Below are 17376 nucleotides of genomic sequence, written 5' to 3' on the forward strand. Positions count from 1 at the left end.
AAACCACCCATAAAAAGTAAAAAAAAAAAAAAAAAAAAAATAGGCAACACTGTTTATGAACTCAAATATAAGTAGCCACAGTAAAATTAAATCAAAATCAAGTTAGAGCTCGGGGTTTCCTTCATGATGTTGGTAGTAATTACGGGAGTTCTTACTAGATGATTACTGGTTAATCTGCACAGGTGTATTTTGTGCACTTTTTATGTGAATGTCTTGAAAGAAAAATACCATACAATAAAATACAGTTGCAAACTGTTAAAATACTTATCACTTATATTACTGAGATTATCCTTAAAATGGAAGTTATTATTCTAAAAAATCCATCTAAAAGAAAGAAAAAATGGGCTTTTTCCAAATATATAATTTACAAAATAAGAAATGGTCAGTAAGCAGATGTTGAAATGTTAATGGTAATTCATAATAATAAAATATTATAACTATTTGTCACTAACCTGGGAAACATTAGCAAAAATGCATCCTGTTATTATGATTATTTTGACTTATTCATTTTTGTGTACTGGAAATGTGGATAATTTCTTGATAGAAATTAGTATGTAAGCAAAATCTTATTTCTTTCACTTTAATCTTTCACATCTAGGGGTTTTTATCTAGAAAATAGGCACTTTTGACATTATAAATAGATGTGTTCATAGTATTATTTATGATTGAAAAAATAGCTGAAATTCAATATCCAAAAATAGGCCTATTGAGTAAATTACAACTTACCTGTGTAATGGAGAACTGGCAACCACTGAAGTTATCAGGTGACGTTACATGTGAGTATTGTCTGGGCGTATTAGCAGACAGCTGCATTGAAAGAGGAGCAGCCGATATGGGCAGATGGTGTTGCAGGTGGTGGCTTTACCCACTACACCACAGTGCTGGCCCCCTAAATTACTATTTAAAAAACAAAAAGCCTACTTCTTTAGCTGACGGGAAGATTAAATATACTAGGAAGTTCTGATTTCCATTTTCTGTGCTGTAAGAAAAGAAGCAAATTCCAAAACTGAACCTTGAAAACGACCACAATTTGTGGTCAAGAGAGCAAGAGGCAGCAGACATAGATGTTGACATACTGACTTTGGAATCCTGTATCCTCAAATTGTAATGAATGATTTTTCGGTTCTCCTTTCTGTTTTTGTGTATCCTGCTTTGTTTCCAAACACATATTCTGATGTGATTTTTATCATGATAAAGACCCTTACTAGGTCCCTCAAATCTAAATGCCACAAGAAGCTCTGAGCTCCCCCCACCACGCGCACGCACACACACACACACACATGATAACCCCATGTCCTGGCCTGCTGCCTCCCTGAATTGTCCCTTCAGATACATCACTCTTCCTCTGCCACTTCTCAGCATTGACCAATGGGCTCTTTAAGCTCTAGGATTTATAGGCTCAGGTTCAGCCTTGTAACCTCCTCAAGCTCAAGTCCCCAGAATCTGAAAATCGGGGCTTGGTTTCCCTTTTGTGGGGATGGAAAATTCTAACATTCTTTCCATCTCGCCATTCCCAAGACACAGTCCTAGCGTGCAGAGGCCATAGGGGATTTGATGCATAGCCGCACTTCACTGCGATGCTGGGAACAGGGCTGAGCATGGAGTCTTGTCCCTGGTAAAGTAAAAATTGAAATGCCTTTTGATCAAGGAGAGAGAAAAATCCTTTTGTGAGCTACAGAGACCCTAAGGAACAAGGGACAAGTTGCTACACAGTCACTGTCAAAAACTGAAACCACCAGATGGAGCAATTTTCTGGATTTTGTCAATACCCCGCGGGCCTGAGACATTCCACAGTGACCAGGCTGTCCCTGGCCTGGCTGTTTCAGTGGACTTGCAAAATTTATAACTGCCCTGTTTGTGTCAGTTCCCAAGAGCCAGACTTGATCGATTTTGCTTATCTCCTAAGAATGCTGAGCTGTGCGAAATCCCTTCCTTTCTCGTGTTAAAAAAAAGCTCTCACCCCTTCCTCTCAGTGGAACACTCATTCTGTTTTTAACTGAATCTGTGTCTGATGGTGTGCAAACCTGTTCTGCACCCACATGAGATTGCCTTTGCTTTCATTTTAAGCTCATTGGATTTCCTGCTTCACATCTCCCACCTCATTACAGTCCTGGTCAACTGCTGTTGACCACGTCCTCAGGTCACCCTCGTCCTGCATCAGTGAACACCTCACAACTTCACCCAGCCCTGTGGTCTTCCCACTTTCGTTCTGCACCCAGCACCCTCAGCACCCCTTCATGTCCATCCTCTCTAACTTCTAAGGCCAAGCCTCCACCCTGGGCCCCAGAAACACACCTGTAAACCCAGGATACAGCACTGAAGCATCACCTGGATGACTCATGGGGATGTTGGCTTCAGTCTGGATTTCCGGCAAGGACAGGGTCTGGAGGATTAGTTGCAAGGAACTTCTCCTGTCTCTGAAACTGGAGGGACAGGATGGGGCTTCCTGCTGGCAGTCCCAGCATATCCTGTGCCTATTTTGCTCAGAGGGATTTCAAAGCTCCGAGAATCTGGGTGGACTGGAAGTGCTTATCGGTTCTCTCCTTTGCTCCAATCCATATACTCCCCGCCTTCTCAGCATATTTTGTTTTACTATTTTCAGTCCTTTTCTATATTTCATACATTAACATCACATGAAACATCACTTTGACTTAAATATTCCTCCAAGTGGCAAAAAAAAAAAAAAACAACTTGCACAGTGTTGAGTATAGTAAACACAGTAAATAAAAAACTAATCTCTACACAAAACACTACTGTGTATTTGCTCAGTGTGTTTACAAAATATTTTTTAGGCCGGCACCGCGGCTCACTAGGCTAATCCTCTGCCTGCAGTGCCGGCACACCGGGTTCTAGTCCCAGTTGGGGCGGTTCTGTCCCGGTTGCTCCTCTTCCAGTCCAGCTCTCTGCTGTGACCTGGGAAGGCAGTGGAGGATGGGCCAGGTCCTTAGGCCCTGCACCTGCATGGGAGACCAGGAGGAAGCACCTGGCTCCTGGCTTTGGATAGGCGCAGCACCAGCCGTAGCGGCCATTTGGGGGGTGAACCAACTGAAAGGAAGACCTTTCTCTCTCTCTCTCTCTCTCTCTCTCACTGTCTAATTCTGCCTGTCAAAAAGAAAAAGAAAGAAACAAAGTATTTTTTAAAGGTTTATTTTAGTTATTTGAAAGGCAAAGTTACAGAGACATTGAGAAGCAGAGAGAAAGAAATCTTCCATCTGCTGGTTCACTCCCCGAAATGGCTGTAATGGTCAGGGCTGGGCCAGACTGAAGCCAGGAGCCAGGAGCTTCTTCCAGGTCTTCCACATGGGTGCAAGGGCCCAAGCACTTGGGCTGTCCTCCACTGCTTTCCCAGGCACATTAGCAGGGAACTGGATTGGGAGTGGAGCAGCAGGGACTTGAGCCATTGCCACAATGCCAGCCGCTATAAAGTATGTTACAAAGGATTAGGAGAATGCACACTGCAACCCAAAAGATGTTTGCCGTCTGAGGAAGGGAATCAGTCCAGATGGAGAGCAGTGCTCAAAGCGGATTTGGTTTCATCTGAATTGTTCCAGTTCCCTAAAGAATTTAGTCTTCTGTCATGGAGGAATTTAAAAATCAGTTATTCAAACAAGGAGGAGAAAGTGCTGCCATGATGGCTTAGCTTAGCACTGAGAGTGCGTCGACCAGGATTCTCCAGCATTCTCCAGAAAAACAGAACCAATAATACTATATATTAGTGGGGTGTGTGTGTGTGTGTAAAGAGAAAGATTTCTATATGTATATTATATTATATGCATAAACACAAGACTGCTTCAGAACTTTGTAGAAATAATGAAATTATTTTATGTTTATTTTGGTGCAAAAATTTTTGAAATCACACTTTTTTTTCAGAATATGAATCTTCCATAAATTTTTTGAAATAACACATCTATGTCTAAATTTCCAAAATGTTTTGCACCAAAATCAAACTATCTTTTGCTGTTTTCCACATATTTTGAAGTACCTTCAGAGAGGGAGACTACAGGAATTTGCTCATGCAAGTGTGTGACCTGACAACTCCAAGGTGCACAGGGCAGGGTGGAAATTCAGGTGTGGTTTCTATGGTACAGTCTTGGGGAAGAATTCCTTCTTCTCAACGTAATGTCAGCTTTTGCTTTCAAGATCTTTATGTCATGGGATAAAGCCAGTCCATCTTATGGAGGGTCAACTGCTCTACTTAACGTCAATTGATTGTAGGTGTCAATCACTTCTATAAAATACCACCACAGCAATGTGTTAGACTAGTGTTTGAGCAAACAGCTGGGCTCCACGGCCTAGCCAAGGTGATGTATAGAAGGTGGTCACTGTGGGAACTCCTCCAGGCTGCTCTCCTCTTCTGCAAACAGAAGCAGCACTGCGGGCTTCAGTCTCAGATGTGTGTTCTCACATGGATTCTGCCTCCGTTGGGCCATTCTTCTTTGCACTGCAGGGTTGCCTTTGGTGCCCTTGGCCTCATGCTTTTTCCCCACAAAGCAGTCCTGTTCCACACCTGTGTCCAGTGATCCCACTGCCCTGGGCCTCTGCTTGTTCTGAGCTATGGATGTTAAACAGATGAAAAACTCTATTTAAAACAAAGAAAACTTTCTATGAAGGACTTGGCATTTTAAATGAGTCCCATTCCTGCTCTTTAAAAATATTAATTATGCATTATTCAAAGGAACTTTAGTATTGCTGTCTTGTGAATTCAATCAAAGGAATAAAAAAAGAAAGGCAAGCCCATAATCATACGACCATAAAATAAGCACTCTTAGCACTCTTCAGTCTTTTGCAGAGTTGTTTTATAGATAGATAGATAGATAGATAGATAGATGATAGATATAACAGAGTTGTAATCATACCCAAAATACAATTTTATCATATTTTCCCACTCACAGTTATAAATATTTTTCATGTTGCTAATAGTATTCATAGTCATCATTGTTAATAGCTACACAATGGTTCACTGAATTGAAGTACTTGATTTATTTAACCGTCCTGTTATCTTTAAACAAATTTCAATTTGTTGTTACACTAAATATACCCATCTTTGGATTATAGTGTTATTTTTTTTCATCCTGACCTCTCATATAAAGTTAAAATTACTTAACTAGAGAATACACATTGTTTTGCTTTGTTTTTGCTCTTTCAATGTATATTTTCAAATAGACTTAAGGGTTCAACTCTTTTTTCTGCTGTTGGTGTAAATGAGGCCTATTTGTCATTGTTGTCTTGAGAGAAGAGCTACTTCAACAGGTGACAGTCAGGGACCAGGAGGTAGATCTCCCAGCACCCTAGCCCAGGTCACACCTTCTGGAAGGAACTTGTTATCACTGCTGCATAGGTGTTGTGTTGCTATTTCTTACAGACTGAGCAGCTAATCACTCTGTGGGTCCTCTTTGTCTTCACCATCGTTGGGAACTCTGTCGTGCTGTTCTCCACGTGGAGGAGAAAGAGGAAGTCAAGAATGACCTTCTTTGTGACCCAGCTGGCCATCACAGGTGAGTAACCTTGTAAGTGGGTGAGGAGGAAGCTGTGTGCAAGATCCCTATGGCTCCCTACTTCCAATTATTTTCTCAGTGGAGACATAATTCCAGCAGTCCAAAGGCATCATCAAACCTGGAAGTACTTTCTATGGGGATATAAAATTCATATTTGATTATCATCACTAATAAATCGAGCTCATTTGAATGTCCAGAAGATTCTGTTATAAAAAAACATTTATAGTATAGGCTTGGAAATACCATTATCAGCACCAACAATGGGTTCTATAGGTTTTCATTCTCCTATAGTCCCGTAAAGCCTACTCTATAGTTGACTAAGGTGACATTACCGGATCATCCCACATTGTGAGTTTAAGGAATATATCCCAGAAAGTGGGCCAGAACCGTTTCTATTCAGTAATAAACGTGAAGCCTCAGTGCTTGGCAGATGAAATCTTGTAGACGTTACTTTTGAAATACAAATGATGTGTAACACCACTGCCGGAGGCAGTGTAAGAAACAAGATAAAATCCATATCGGGATGCTTAGTTTTGCAAACAGCCAATGCAGTGGCAGTGTTAGCACAGCTCCCCTAGAGGGTGAATGGTGAAATATTCTCAAAGAAGAAAGTGATCTGGGAAAGGAAAATACCTCTGGGGAGAAGTGGAGGCCAACTGTAGAGCTCCTGCTCATAAAGAAAAAGGTGACCCCAACCGCAGAGAGAACACAAGGGCACAGAGCAGAAGAGAGCAGGCCAACGGAGTTCACATTGGTTAGCCTCAGTCAGTCCTGCAGTTTTGACTTCCATGACAGATGGCTGTCATAATACCTTAATTTAGATCAAACTGTAGGTAAAATGAAAAAAAAAAATTTTAAAAAGAAGTGCTAAGTGTTAACAAGGAGGGATGGCAGATGACTGTCAGAGGGAACTGTCTGGAACGTTATGACCTCTCCGTCATCCAGTTGCAGTTGCATCCAGGTATGAAAATGATAACAATGTGACTCACAAGCAAAGCTGAGCCATGCATTGTTGATACCCTGAAATCCCCCCTTTCTCTCTCTAATGGAGCATAGCAATTGCCTGGGCCTGACTGGGTTATGGTGGCCAAGGGTGCAAAACAAAGTCACCGTGAGAAACTGAAAAAGCAAAGAGAAGGTAAAGGAATGTGAGTCACAAATGTGGGACTTGTGATGGGGGAATCCTTCAGCCTTTTTAACCTGAAGTCTGACTTTTCACTCCTGTGATACTAGGAGTAGAAAGCAATTAGGATCAGCCAGCAAATGCTAAGAGGCAAAATCCCTGGGTGAAGGTGTCGTAGTTTGCTTTTATTGCTTTCTCCAATTACAAGATTGCAATCTACTTCAATGGGTTTATATATTCTTTGAGAGGGTAAGAGGTTAGAGGTAGCAAGGGTAACACCTGGGAATTTCACATTTTACTACAAGTAATAAATGAACACTATAATTGGAATTTTGTCACCTATTATCAAAGGGAAAAGTATTTCTATTCTAATTCATAGTCTGTTGTATGAATTTGGGCTTAATTGCTTTTGGATGTTCTAGATAGTCTACTTTTATTAATTGATTCATCCTACCAAAGCTCCGTGGAGGGGCTGGCGCAGTGGTGCAGCAAGTTAAAGCCCCAGCCCGCAGTGCTGGCATCCCAAATGGGTGCCAGTTTGAGTCCTGGCTCCTCTACTTCTGATCCAGCTCCTTGCTAATGTGCTTAGGAAAGCAGTGGATGATGGCCCAAGCACTTGGGCCCCTGCACCCACACCCAGCCCCAATCATTGCAGCCATTTGGATAGTGAACCAGCCGATGGAAGACCTCTCTCTCTGTGTCTCTACCTCTCTCTGTAACTCTGACTTTCAAATAAATAAAAATACATATTTAAAAAAAGCTCAATTGGGGCCAGCACTGTGGCGTAGCACATAAAGGAAATCATTTCCAGAGATCTAAGATTAAAGCTCAAGGAACTAAGATTAGACTTCTTCCATAAGATATTAAAATGTACTCCATACACATTTCCCTATGATCAGATTCTTTGGTAAAGGAGGTGAAAATAAATATCTGGGGCTTGAGTATATTTATAAAAGTTACTCAAGCATCAACTGACATACCCTATACATTGAGATTTATATAAATTTGATCTGAGTCTCATCCTATTTCAGTTTTTCACCTGAGACTTCTCCCAATTGTCTGGACTTTATATTATAACCTTTCACTCTTGTTTTGTGCCTCCTACTTCCACTGGACTCTTATCCAACTTCACCAACATCTCATCTTCCTTAGCTCATCTTTGTTTTTAATCTCATACTGTTCCTAATAAGACAACTCCTCAGCCTCTCTTTTATTTGTTTTCCTTAAAATCGTCCACGGAAACATGACTTTATATGTTTAAAATACTTTGCTTGATATTTCAGGCAATATAAGGATATTAAATCATTGAAAGGCAAATATCTTGAAATTGGTTATTTCATATTCTCAAAACTTCCAGCTGCCACAAGAAATTTCTCAGTTTTATCTTGCTCCAGCCTTGTGTCTTATGTTTTCTTGGCTTCTTCTCTTTCTCTCCTCTAAATGTTTATTACCTTATGGCAATGAGTTTCCATTTTTTTCTGTTTTTTGTTTGTTTTGACTCCTACCAAATCATGACCTTAGAGATACCACATCTTCCAAAAACCAGTTACCATGATGGACATACACATTCATACCATGATGAACATACACATGAGCATACACATTCATATTTATATTTACAAATGTGGTAGCTAAAAACAAATAGGACTGAGTTTTTATAAAATTGTAACATACGTAGTGATAGCTCAAGAATAACTGATATGAATTGTTTTCAAAAACTTGGAAAACATTTAAGATCAATACACCTATCTACAATAATTAGAAAGTCTGGACAAAATGTAAATGTTTCACAGAAGACATCACATAGCTGCCAAGACAGCTAAGACTTGAAGGGCCAAGATGTCACAGTGCAAGAAACCCAGAGAGGTTAATTCATTATTTAATACCACTCTTCCCCTCCAGAAAGTAGGTGATTTAGAAGCGTAAGCTGGAAGTCTGAAAAGCTGAATAGAGTTTGAAATCAGGTACTGTGCTATCTCCAGCTTCATTGTTATTGTTTAGAATTGCTTTAGCTATTGGATTCTGTTATAATTCCACATGAATTTTTAAGGTCATTTTTTCCAGATCTAATAAAAATGTCTTTGGTATTTTGATTGGGATTACATTGAATCTGTAAATTGCTTTGGGAAGGATGGACCTTTTGATTATATTAATTCTTCCAATCAATGTGAACAAGGGAGATTTCTCTATTTTTTGCATCTTCTATTCCTTTCATTAATGTTTTACAGTTTTCATTGTAGAGACCTTTCACATCCTTGGTTATATTTATCCCAAGGTATTTAATATTTCTTGTAGCTATTGTGAATGATACTGATCTCACAAGTTCATTCTCAGCCATGGCAGTTTTGCACATGCAAAGGGTATTGATTTTTGTGTGTTGATTTTATATCCTGCAACTTTGCCAAACTCTCTCATGACTTCCAATAACCTTTTACTGGAGTTTTTTGGTTCCCCTATGTATAGGGTCATACAAATAGGGATAATTTGACTTATTCCTTTCCCATTTTTTAAAAAGATTTATTTATTTATTTGAAAGGCAGAGTTACACAGAGAGAGAGAGAGAGACAGAGACAGAGACAGAGAGACAGAGAGAGACAGAGAAAGACAGAGAGAGAGAGAGAGGTAAAATGATCCTCCATTTGCTGGTTCACTTCCCCAAATGGCTCCAATGGCTTGGGCTGGGCTAAGTGAAGCCAGAAGCCAGGAGCGTCTTCTGGGTGTCCCACATGGGTGGCAGGGGCCCTCCTTGGGGGCATCCTCCACTGCCCTCTCAGACACATCAGCAGGGAGCTGGATTGGAAGGGGAGCAGCCAGCACTCAAACTGCTCCCATATGGGACGTTGGTGATGCAGGTAGTAGCTTCACCTGGTAGCCACAATGCTGGCCCCCCTCCTTTCCCATTTCTATTCCTTTGATTTTTTTTCTTTTCTTTTCTTTTCTTTTTTTTTTTTTTTTTTTTTTTTTTTTTGTCTAATGGCTCTGGCTAAAACTTCCAGATCTATATTGAATAGTAATGGCAAAAGTAGCTATCCTTATCTGGTTCCAGATCTTAGTGGAAATGAGTCCGGCTTTTCTTCATTCAATATGATACTGCTTATGGGTTTGTCATATATTGCCTTGGTTGTGTTGAGGTATGTTCCTTCTATGACTTGCTTAAGATTTTTATCATCTTAAGAGAGGGAAGTTGAAAGAATGAAAGATTGCATGTCAAGCAGGTAATGCAAATGTGTGAAAGAGCCATGGAGATGAGACAAGCGAAATGTAAACCAAGGAGGACTGGAGAATTGAGACCCAGCCTCAAAGTGCTCAAACTCAATTTTTGTCAAAGGCAGTGCTGATCAAATAATCACACGTGCAAGCCACACTTGGCCTAGGGGGTCACTTATTTGCAATAACTAATATATGTATAATTTTAATAAAAATAAACTTTTTGAAAACCATGTCATTGTAAAGTTCTATCTTAAACCCCAAGTATGATTCCTACCTTTAATCTGGGAGATGGACTATTAAATGTTTTTGGTAGGGTTTGGAGGAATGAGAGCAGGGGGGTGGGGAAGCTTAACATTTCCAATGAGTTGGACAAATCATACATTTGACAAAGTTTTAAAATCTATTCTCTTCAAGAAAGATGTTATAAGTTTAAAATTCCTACTCCAGGTTATTTTATTACAGATTTTTTTGGAAACTGAACCATTATATATCTCAGGATCTGTAGCAGTAGGAAATAAAAGTAGATTTTCCTAATCATATCAACTCCTGCCCACCCATATAACCTGAAGTCTTCTTAATTATCCAGTGACCACCTAGACCTAGATTAAGGAGAATGGTGAGTATCCACGTGTATTCATGTCTGTGTGTCACTGGAATCCTTCCATCAGAAGACCAGATGTTAGGCTCTTCTGTATGAGGAACACTGGTTCATCCTTACTGGCCAAGTAAGGATGATATTAAAACAGAAGCTGCTGGCTTAAACTCAGCATGGGTGAGTTGTTCTTGCATAAAGATGCAGCTATTATTAGTGTTTCCATGCAAGGCTAAATGTGCTCACATAAATGGAGCTGTGATTTTATAGATGTTTCCTCTTGGCGTCCAGAAGGGAGCTGTTTTTGTCTGTCTGGCTTCCATAAGAAAATGCCACAGACTAGGTGATGTAAACAACAGAACTTATTTCCTCACAGTGCCGGAGGCTGGAAATCCAACATCAGAGTGCCAACAGGTCAAGTTCAGGTAAGGACTCTTCCCGGCTTCCAGATGGCTCCTTCGTGCTGTGTCCTCACACGGCCTTTCCTCGAAGTCTGTGCTCATAGAGAAAGAGAGAAAGAGATGGTGAGCTGTCTCCTGTCATCCATAAACAGGGCCACAGTAATAGAAACTTTATGAAATGCTCACTGTGGATCAGCCCCTGTGCTAAATGTTTTATTAAACCCTCACAGTAGGGCCAGGCTTGATAGAACCATGATCCCCTTTTACAGTCACGGAAAGTAAGACTCAGGCAGATCTTGTTCTATATTATGCAATGAAAGGTAGCCCAGAGATGCAAACCCATGAATTCTTCCCCCAATCCTGAGCTTTCAGTTGCTATAGCATGCACCTCCTCAAGAGGCCCAAGTGTAGTATGGGTGAACTTCCTAAGGATGATGGAAACCTGGCTAGTTGGGGCAACACTGAGAGCCTGATATCTACACATGTGATAACAAGAGAGACTGAGCAGGCTTCAGCGTGAGGCACTAGGGGTGGAGAATACAAGGGCTGAGTATCAACCTGTGGGGGACATTTGATAATGCTGTAGTCCTTCTAAAATTATCTCTAGTGAACAGTTAGCTGGATTTCCATCCCGTGCAGTAGCACCAGGATTTTCTTCCTAGTGGACAACTACCCATGAAGGGCAAAGTCCTTTGCCCCACCCCCAATGTTTCCCAAATGTGTTCACTTTTTTTTTAAGTTTACCTATTTATTTATTTATTTGAGAGTGTGAGAGAGAGAGCACTCAAACTGGTTTTTTACACCCCCAAATGCTAACAATGGCCATAATTTGGCCAGGTCAAAGCTATGAGACACAAACTCAATGCAAGGCTCCTACATAGTTAGCAGGGACTCAATTACTTGAGCCAGGAAAGAAGTCCACACACTCTTATGTGAGAGATGGGCATCCCACTAGTGTTTTTACTGCTAGATCCAATACTCACCCAGAGAATCGCTTCTTTGAAAATACTCTAAAATCATACCCATCTCATGTTTCACCTTGTTATTGTCATCATCTGCCAGCATGCAAGAATTGCTAAGAGCATTGATTTCAATTCTCTGATAATGTGCATCCTGTAAGGCAGCAGGTAATAGCTCAAGAATTTGGATCGCTGTCACCCATGTGGGAGACCTGCATTGAGTTCATGTCTCCTGACATCTGGCCTGCCTGACTATGGCCATTGTTGGCATTGCTAGCTGTGGGTGTTATTGCTACAGTTGTATAATTCATTGTAAAACTGATTAATTTAAAATCATTTAAGCAACTTCTAAAGTTAAGTTTGCAGGTCAGAATTTCACTTACAACCTTCTTCACTTCTTTAGCTCTTTTATTCAGGACAATGAACTTTGCTCGGTTGTGTCTTTGGCTCTCAAGTGTGGCTTTGAAGGAAGACCAAATTTTCTCCTACAGACTATTCAGGACATGCCTCCCCAAGCTATGCTGCTTTAGTATATTGATTATTTTGAGCTTAAGGCACTTGGAAAAAGAGTAAATGCACACAGGAGCTATTTCTGAATCCCTCTTATCTGCCTAAAGACAGAGCCTCCAAAAGGAATTAAATTGTCATAAATCCTCTACCTGGGAGTTTTGCTATCAGGGAAAATTGATCTTGTCATTGGAGAGCACACTAGAAGTTTCCATCACAACCAGACTGTCACATGCTATTGTATTCCCATCTGTTATCCCATTCAACTTCCCCCCCAAAAAAATTTATTCTCCCCAAAATGGCCTATACCACTCCCCCATCTTCCACCTGCCACTGCTAAGGCAGTAGATAAACTCTTAAATCTTATCACTGTTGGTGTATTCACTTTTTATCATAAAATGCCCCATGCATGTAGCACTAAAAACTAACAGATGTATATATTTTCTCCTATTAATCTGCCTTCTATTAGTTTATTTCATAGATTGGAACCTGGGAGGGTTGAGGGAAAATCTTTTGTTCCCTCTATTCTTAAAGCATAATTCAGCTGACATCATTGACAGAATATCTGAAACACTAATTTCAAGAGCATTTTACCTAGCTCTCCTGAGGGATAAAAATAAACACTAAGAGGCATTGAAGGGTAAGACAATACCAATGTTCTTCATTTAATAACATTTTTCATAATGACTCATATATTGAAAACAACCTACTTATAGACCAAAAGATTTGAATGATCCTTTAAAGAACATTTTGATCTCCATTTGGTGTTTGATTTATTTGATTGGTGAATAATGTGATTAAATTCACCTGTCATACATATAACCCAGAAAATGATGGCTTCGGTTTATAAGGATCTATTTTTAACTTATGTAAAGAAGCCCAGAGGTAGCCAATCTATGGCTCCTATGGAGTTTTCTTATATTGGAGACTCAGGATCCTCTATATTTCTACTCTTTCATCCTCATGGTCAACTCCTGGATGACTCTTGGTTAAAGATGGCGGCTAAAACTGCTGCCATCATGTCCAACTTGTAGTCAGCATGGTGGAAAAGGGAAGGAAGGGCAGAAGGGCCACTCCAGCTATGTGAACTCCTATTTGACATTCCTGGAACTCTCATCCATTGATTGTTCCTTGCACCTCATTTGTTGTTTCTAATTGAAGGAAAGCCTGAGAAATAGTTTTATTTTTTAATGTTTGTGACTTGACACTTTGATCAGAATAAAATCAGGTTTCATTTCTTAAGAAAGACAGAATATTAAGGTACTTTTAAAAGTCTTTAGGGAAATGGGATTAAAAGATAAGCTTATTTTAGAGCAAAAAAAATTTTTTTTTGAAGTATACGCACCTGAGAGGTCTTCAAAAAGTCCATGGAAAATATGTATTATGAAGAAACTATGCAAGTATTTCTAAAGAATTTATACCAGAATAAACTTATCTTTTGATTTCATTTTCCATGAACTTTTGGGAGCAAGCTTACAGAGGTAAGCAGAAGTCTCTGGCACAGGGTGACTTCCATACTTTTCCTTCTGTCAGGAACTGAGAAGCTTGGACAATGAATCTTTTTGAATACTCATTTTCTGGCTTTGAGAGCGCTTCTTCCAGAGTGCCAGGATCTCCTGCCCTGGCTGCCTGTCCTGGCACATCATGATTAGCACATTCTCCATACGTTGTATTAACCAATTGAAACAGTGTCCTGCTAAGAAGACAAATGCCTGCTGCTGGAGGTTTATGCTTTTCCCCCAGTTTAAGCTATGATGGGCAATAACTATTCTCATAATTAAATATTTCAAAGCATGCATTATTATACATTTGGGGGAAGTTTGTAGAAGTGGACGTATTGTATTGAAGGAGTCTTTTAAATTGTCTAATGCCCTTCTGGGTCGACGAAATCTAAAAGTATGCATAGGAATCTTGGCTGAAGGCTTAATCTTAAGATTGTAAAGAAAACAGAAGCTGCTATTTTGGTGTATTCATAATTTTTAGCACATCCATTCTAACAATTTTCTGGATGAATTTAATGACTGTTTACATTTTATGAGCTAAAGTGCCAATTAAAATGTATTAGTCATTTATCATCTTCAGAACTTACTTGTCTGTTTTGTTCAAATGCAATAAAGAAGGGGCGCTAATGAGAGTAATTCCCATTGAGTGTTCAACAAAAGAGAGAAAACATATTTCTTTGGCACACACTCAAATAATTTGTTTTCTCTGGTAGGGCCAAATCTTCTCATATTTGGAGAGGAAATTAGCTTTGCCTCAAAGCACTTTCTGTAGAGTGGTTTACTAATGAACCTAGGGATTCTCTTCTGTTACAACCCTCTGATACATTACCTGAAATGCAAGAGTGTTAGGTGGCTCAGTGAGGGACTGAGGCTGGGAGCACCAAGGTGTCCATGGGCATCTGCATCTGTGGAGTTCACTGCCGCTTTCCTGTGTGCATTTCATTCACTTTTTCTCAGCTTTTGAATTGTACAATCAACTCAATTATTTATTTAATTCATATCCATACTAAAATACAGTGAAGACTATGAATTTTTTCAAGCCATACATGTTTATATGAGATTTGAGTGTGTTTATTTTCTAAATATTTTAGTGCTGAAGTATTTCCTTTTCTATACAAGGAGATATTTAGCTGTTGTTTTTGTCTTAACTTTTAGGTGGTTTTACTTTTATATAACATTTTATAATTTACATTTAATTGTAATGTCTTATGGTCGAAGAATATTTTTGAAAGGATTTATGCTCCTTGGAATTTATTGACAGTGTCTTTGAGGAGTAATATGTATCATTATCTTGAAAACTATTTAGTGTATACTAAAAATAGGACATAATTTATGTTGTAGAAATAAGCAAAGACCAGCCAGATGAGAACAAGAAATGGTTATTTATTCATAGATTGTCATAGCAAGGGAATTAACCACAACTGCTTGTGTTGGCAAGGACTGAAAGGTGGGCAAAGTGGAAAATCTTTATAATGGAAAATAAGGGAGGCTGTCTGCCTAAGAAAGTTCTAGGCAGGCTAACCAGAAGCACAGCATCCCGGGTGATTGGTTAGGGTACATAGTTGATGTTGGCCCAAAGTTAGAGGCAAGGGTAAATATTAGGGAATTGACCTGTTATTAATTACATTCTGGGGGTTCTGGGCCAATTATTACATTAGTATTGTTTGGCTTCCTGCAGTAGTTTCTGTAGATAGTAATTTGACTAACGGGATTTGTTAAAGCAGACAGTAGGTTGGATTCCTGGGGTTGTTGCTGCAGGTTGTGATTCAGAGTGCTATTTTTATGTAGTCTGGCTGTTGTCCACATCTACATCCAGTCTCTCAATAAGTTCTTTGTAGTTATCTTTTAATGTTGCCTCACTAATTGTGATCTTTAAATTGTCTCCGTTTTTATGTATTTCTTGCCCATTTGATAATCACAAGTAACTAAAAGTACTGTTAAAAAAAACCTTATTTCTCTCATCTGCTCCTCATATGTTGGAATCAATAGTTGCTTTATACAGTTTGACAATTTATTATTTGATTCCTAAAGGCGTACCATTCATATATATGCTTAAACTAACACATAAACACACATGCGCACCTTTTTTTTTTCACTTGCTAGCCTTGCTTTAAATTTTGCTTATATGATATTAATATTAAATTCATCTATCATTTTTATTACATTTGTTTGCCAAGCACTAGACTTAGCATTTGTAATCCCATTAAAAATATTTTGGACATTTGCCTTCTGCTTTGTGACTATGCTTGCAATAATTATCAATGTGTATTTCTATGTTTAAGTGTTTCAATAATCACAGAGTTGGCTTGCCCATTCTTGGTTCCTCTATTCTGATACTGCTCTCAGTTTTCTTCAGTATTTTGGATGGTAATTTTATTTTTCCTTTTTGAATGGGTACCTTGGTGGGATCCCCAACCACTTAGCATTTTTAAACAAGTTTTTCTCTTTCTTCCACAACAATGACAATATACATAGTTCTGGAAATCTGGAACTCAACAATTCAAATTTCCATAGATGTTTGTTGACTTCTGGCATTTTGGACAAGTCTAAAGACAGCCTGAGATTTCTGCCTTTATAGGTGATCAGAGTTTGCCTTTTGTTTTTAGAGGTTATGTTTTCTTAGAGAATTCATCATTTCCCCTGGTTTTGTCTATTTATTGGTCTATCAGTTCTGCTAGTTACAGAGTAAGCTCTTTTGATCTTCAGATTAAAGTGATTCCTTAGTTCATTTATTTATGTCTTGTACCTCTGACTGTCTTCCATTTGTTCTGATCTTATCTTTAATAACACCAACTATATGTTAGTATTTGTAATCTTCCTGCCTCATTTGAATGCCTAGGTTCTATTCCTCTACTTCTGGAAAAAATATTTAACTTTTTAAATAATTGATTTGATTCTGGGTCCATTATTAGCAATGTTAATTCTACTTTTTATTGTTTTCCTTTTACATTTCATTTTCAAATGACACATAGGAACCTGATAATTAGCCACATGATCTACTTGGATAGTTCTTCCTTTGATCTTGATTCCATTAAAATTGTCAACAGCCAGAAACGTGCTCCTCTGGTCTTCATAGCAGAGGAAGCAGAAACCTTTGGATTTTCCAGTCTTCTTGTCCCACACGAGATTAATGTTAACAACCTCCCCATATTGTGAGAATACACAAATGACGTCTCCTTCCGTCAGTTCATAAGGAAGCCCTCCCAAAAAGATCCAGGCGCTGTCCTTGTACTCAGAGTGCCACGACACCTTTTCCGCTACCCCAAGCTGGACCTCCCGCTCATTCAGCTCGTTGGTCAGCTTCACCTTAGTTAAAGGGTTCATCTTCGCAGGCTTCCTCTATGCAACTAGGAATCAGATTCACTCCCCAAATGGCCACAACAGCCCGGGCTGGGCCAGGCTGAAGCCAGGAGCCAGGGACTCCATCCAGGTCTCCCACATGGGTTTGGGGACCCAAGTACTCAGGCCATCTTCCACTGCTTTGCTGGGCACATTAGCAGAGAACTGGATTGGAAGTGAAGCAGCTGCAACTCAAAACTGTTGCTCATCTGAGATGCCAGCATCGCAGGCGGCAGCTTACCACTGCA

At 39.5% G+C, this 17376-nt stretch overlaps 2 protein-coding genes across 3 annotated transcripts in view; one reads left to right on the forward strand and one right to left on the reverse strand.

Moving 5' to 3' along the window:
- The window catches only part of NPSR1 (neuropeptide S receptor 1), a 165982-nt gene that overhangs the window by 26571 nt on the left and 122035 nt on the right, over positions 1–17376 (forward strand). For both annotated transcript variants that reach the window (XM_062179223.1, XM_062179224.1), the window contains exon 2: positions 5363–5495. In XM_062179223.1, the coding sequence (XP_062035207.1) occupies positions 5363–5495 (133 nt within the window). The remainder of the gene's footprint in view (positions 1–5362; positions 5496–17376) is intronic.
- LOC133749946 (RNA-binding motif protein, X-linked 2-like) lies at positions 5571–17127 on the reverse strand. Its single transcript, XM_062179323.1, has 3 exons — positions 16766–17127; positions 11805–11934; positions 5571–5698 (listed from the first exon to the last, which is right to left on the reverse strand). The coding sequence occupies exons 1-3, from the start codon at positions 17111–17113 to the stop codon at positions 5571–5573; spliced, it is 606 nt and encodes a 201-aa protein (XP_062035307.1). The 5' UTR covers positions 17114–17127.

Source organism: Lepus europaeus, chromosome 20 (assembly GCF_033115175.1).
Source record: "Lepus europaeus isolate LE1 chromosome 20, mLepTim1.pri, whole genome shotgun sequence".
Classification (NCBI taxonomy): Eukaryota; Metazoa; Chordata; class Mammalia; order Lagomorpha; family Leporidae; genus Lepus; species Lepus europaeus.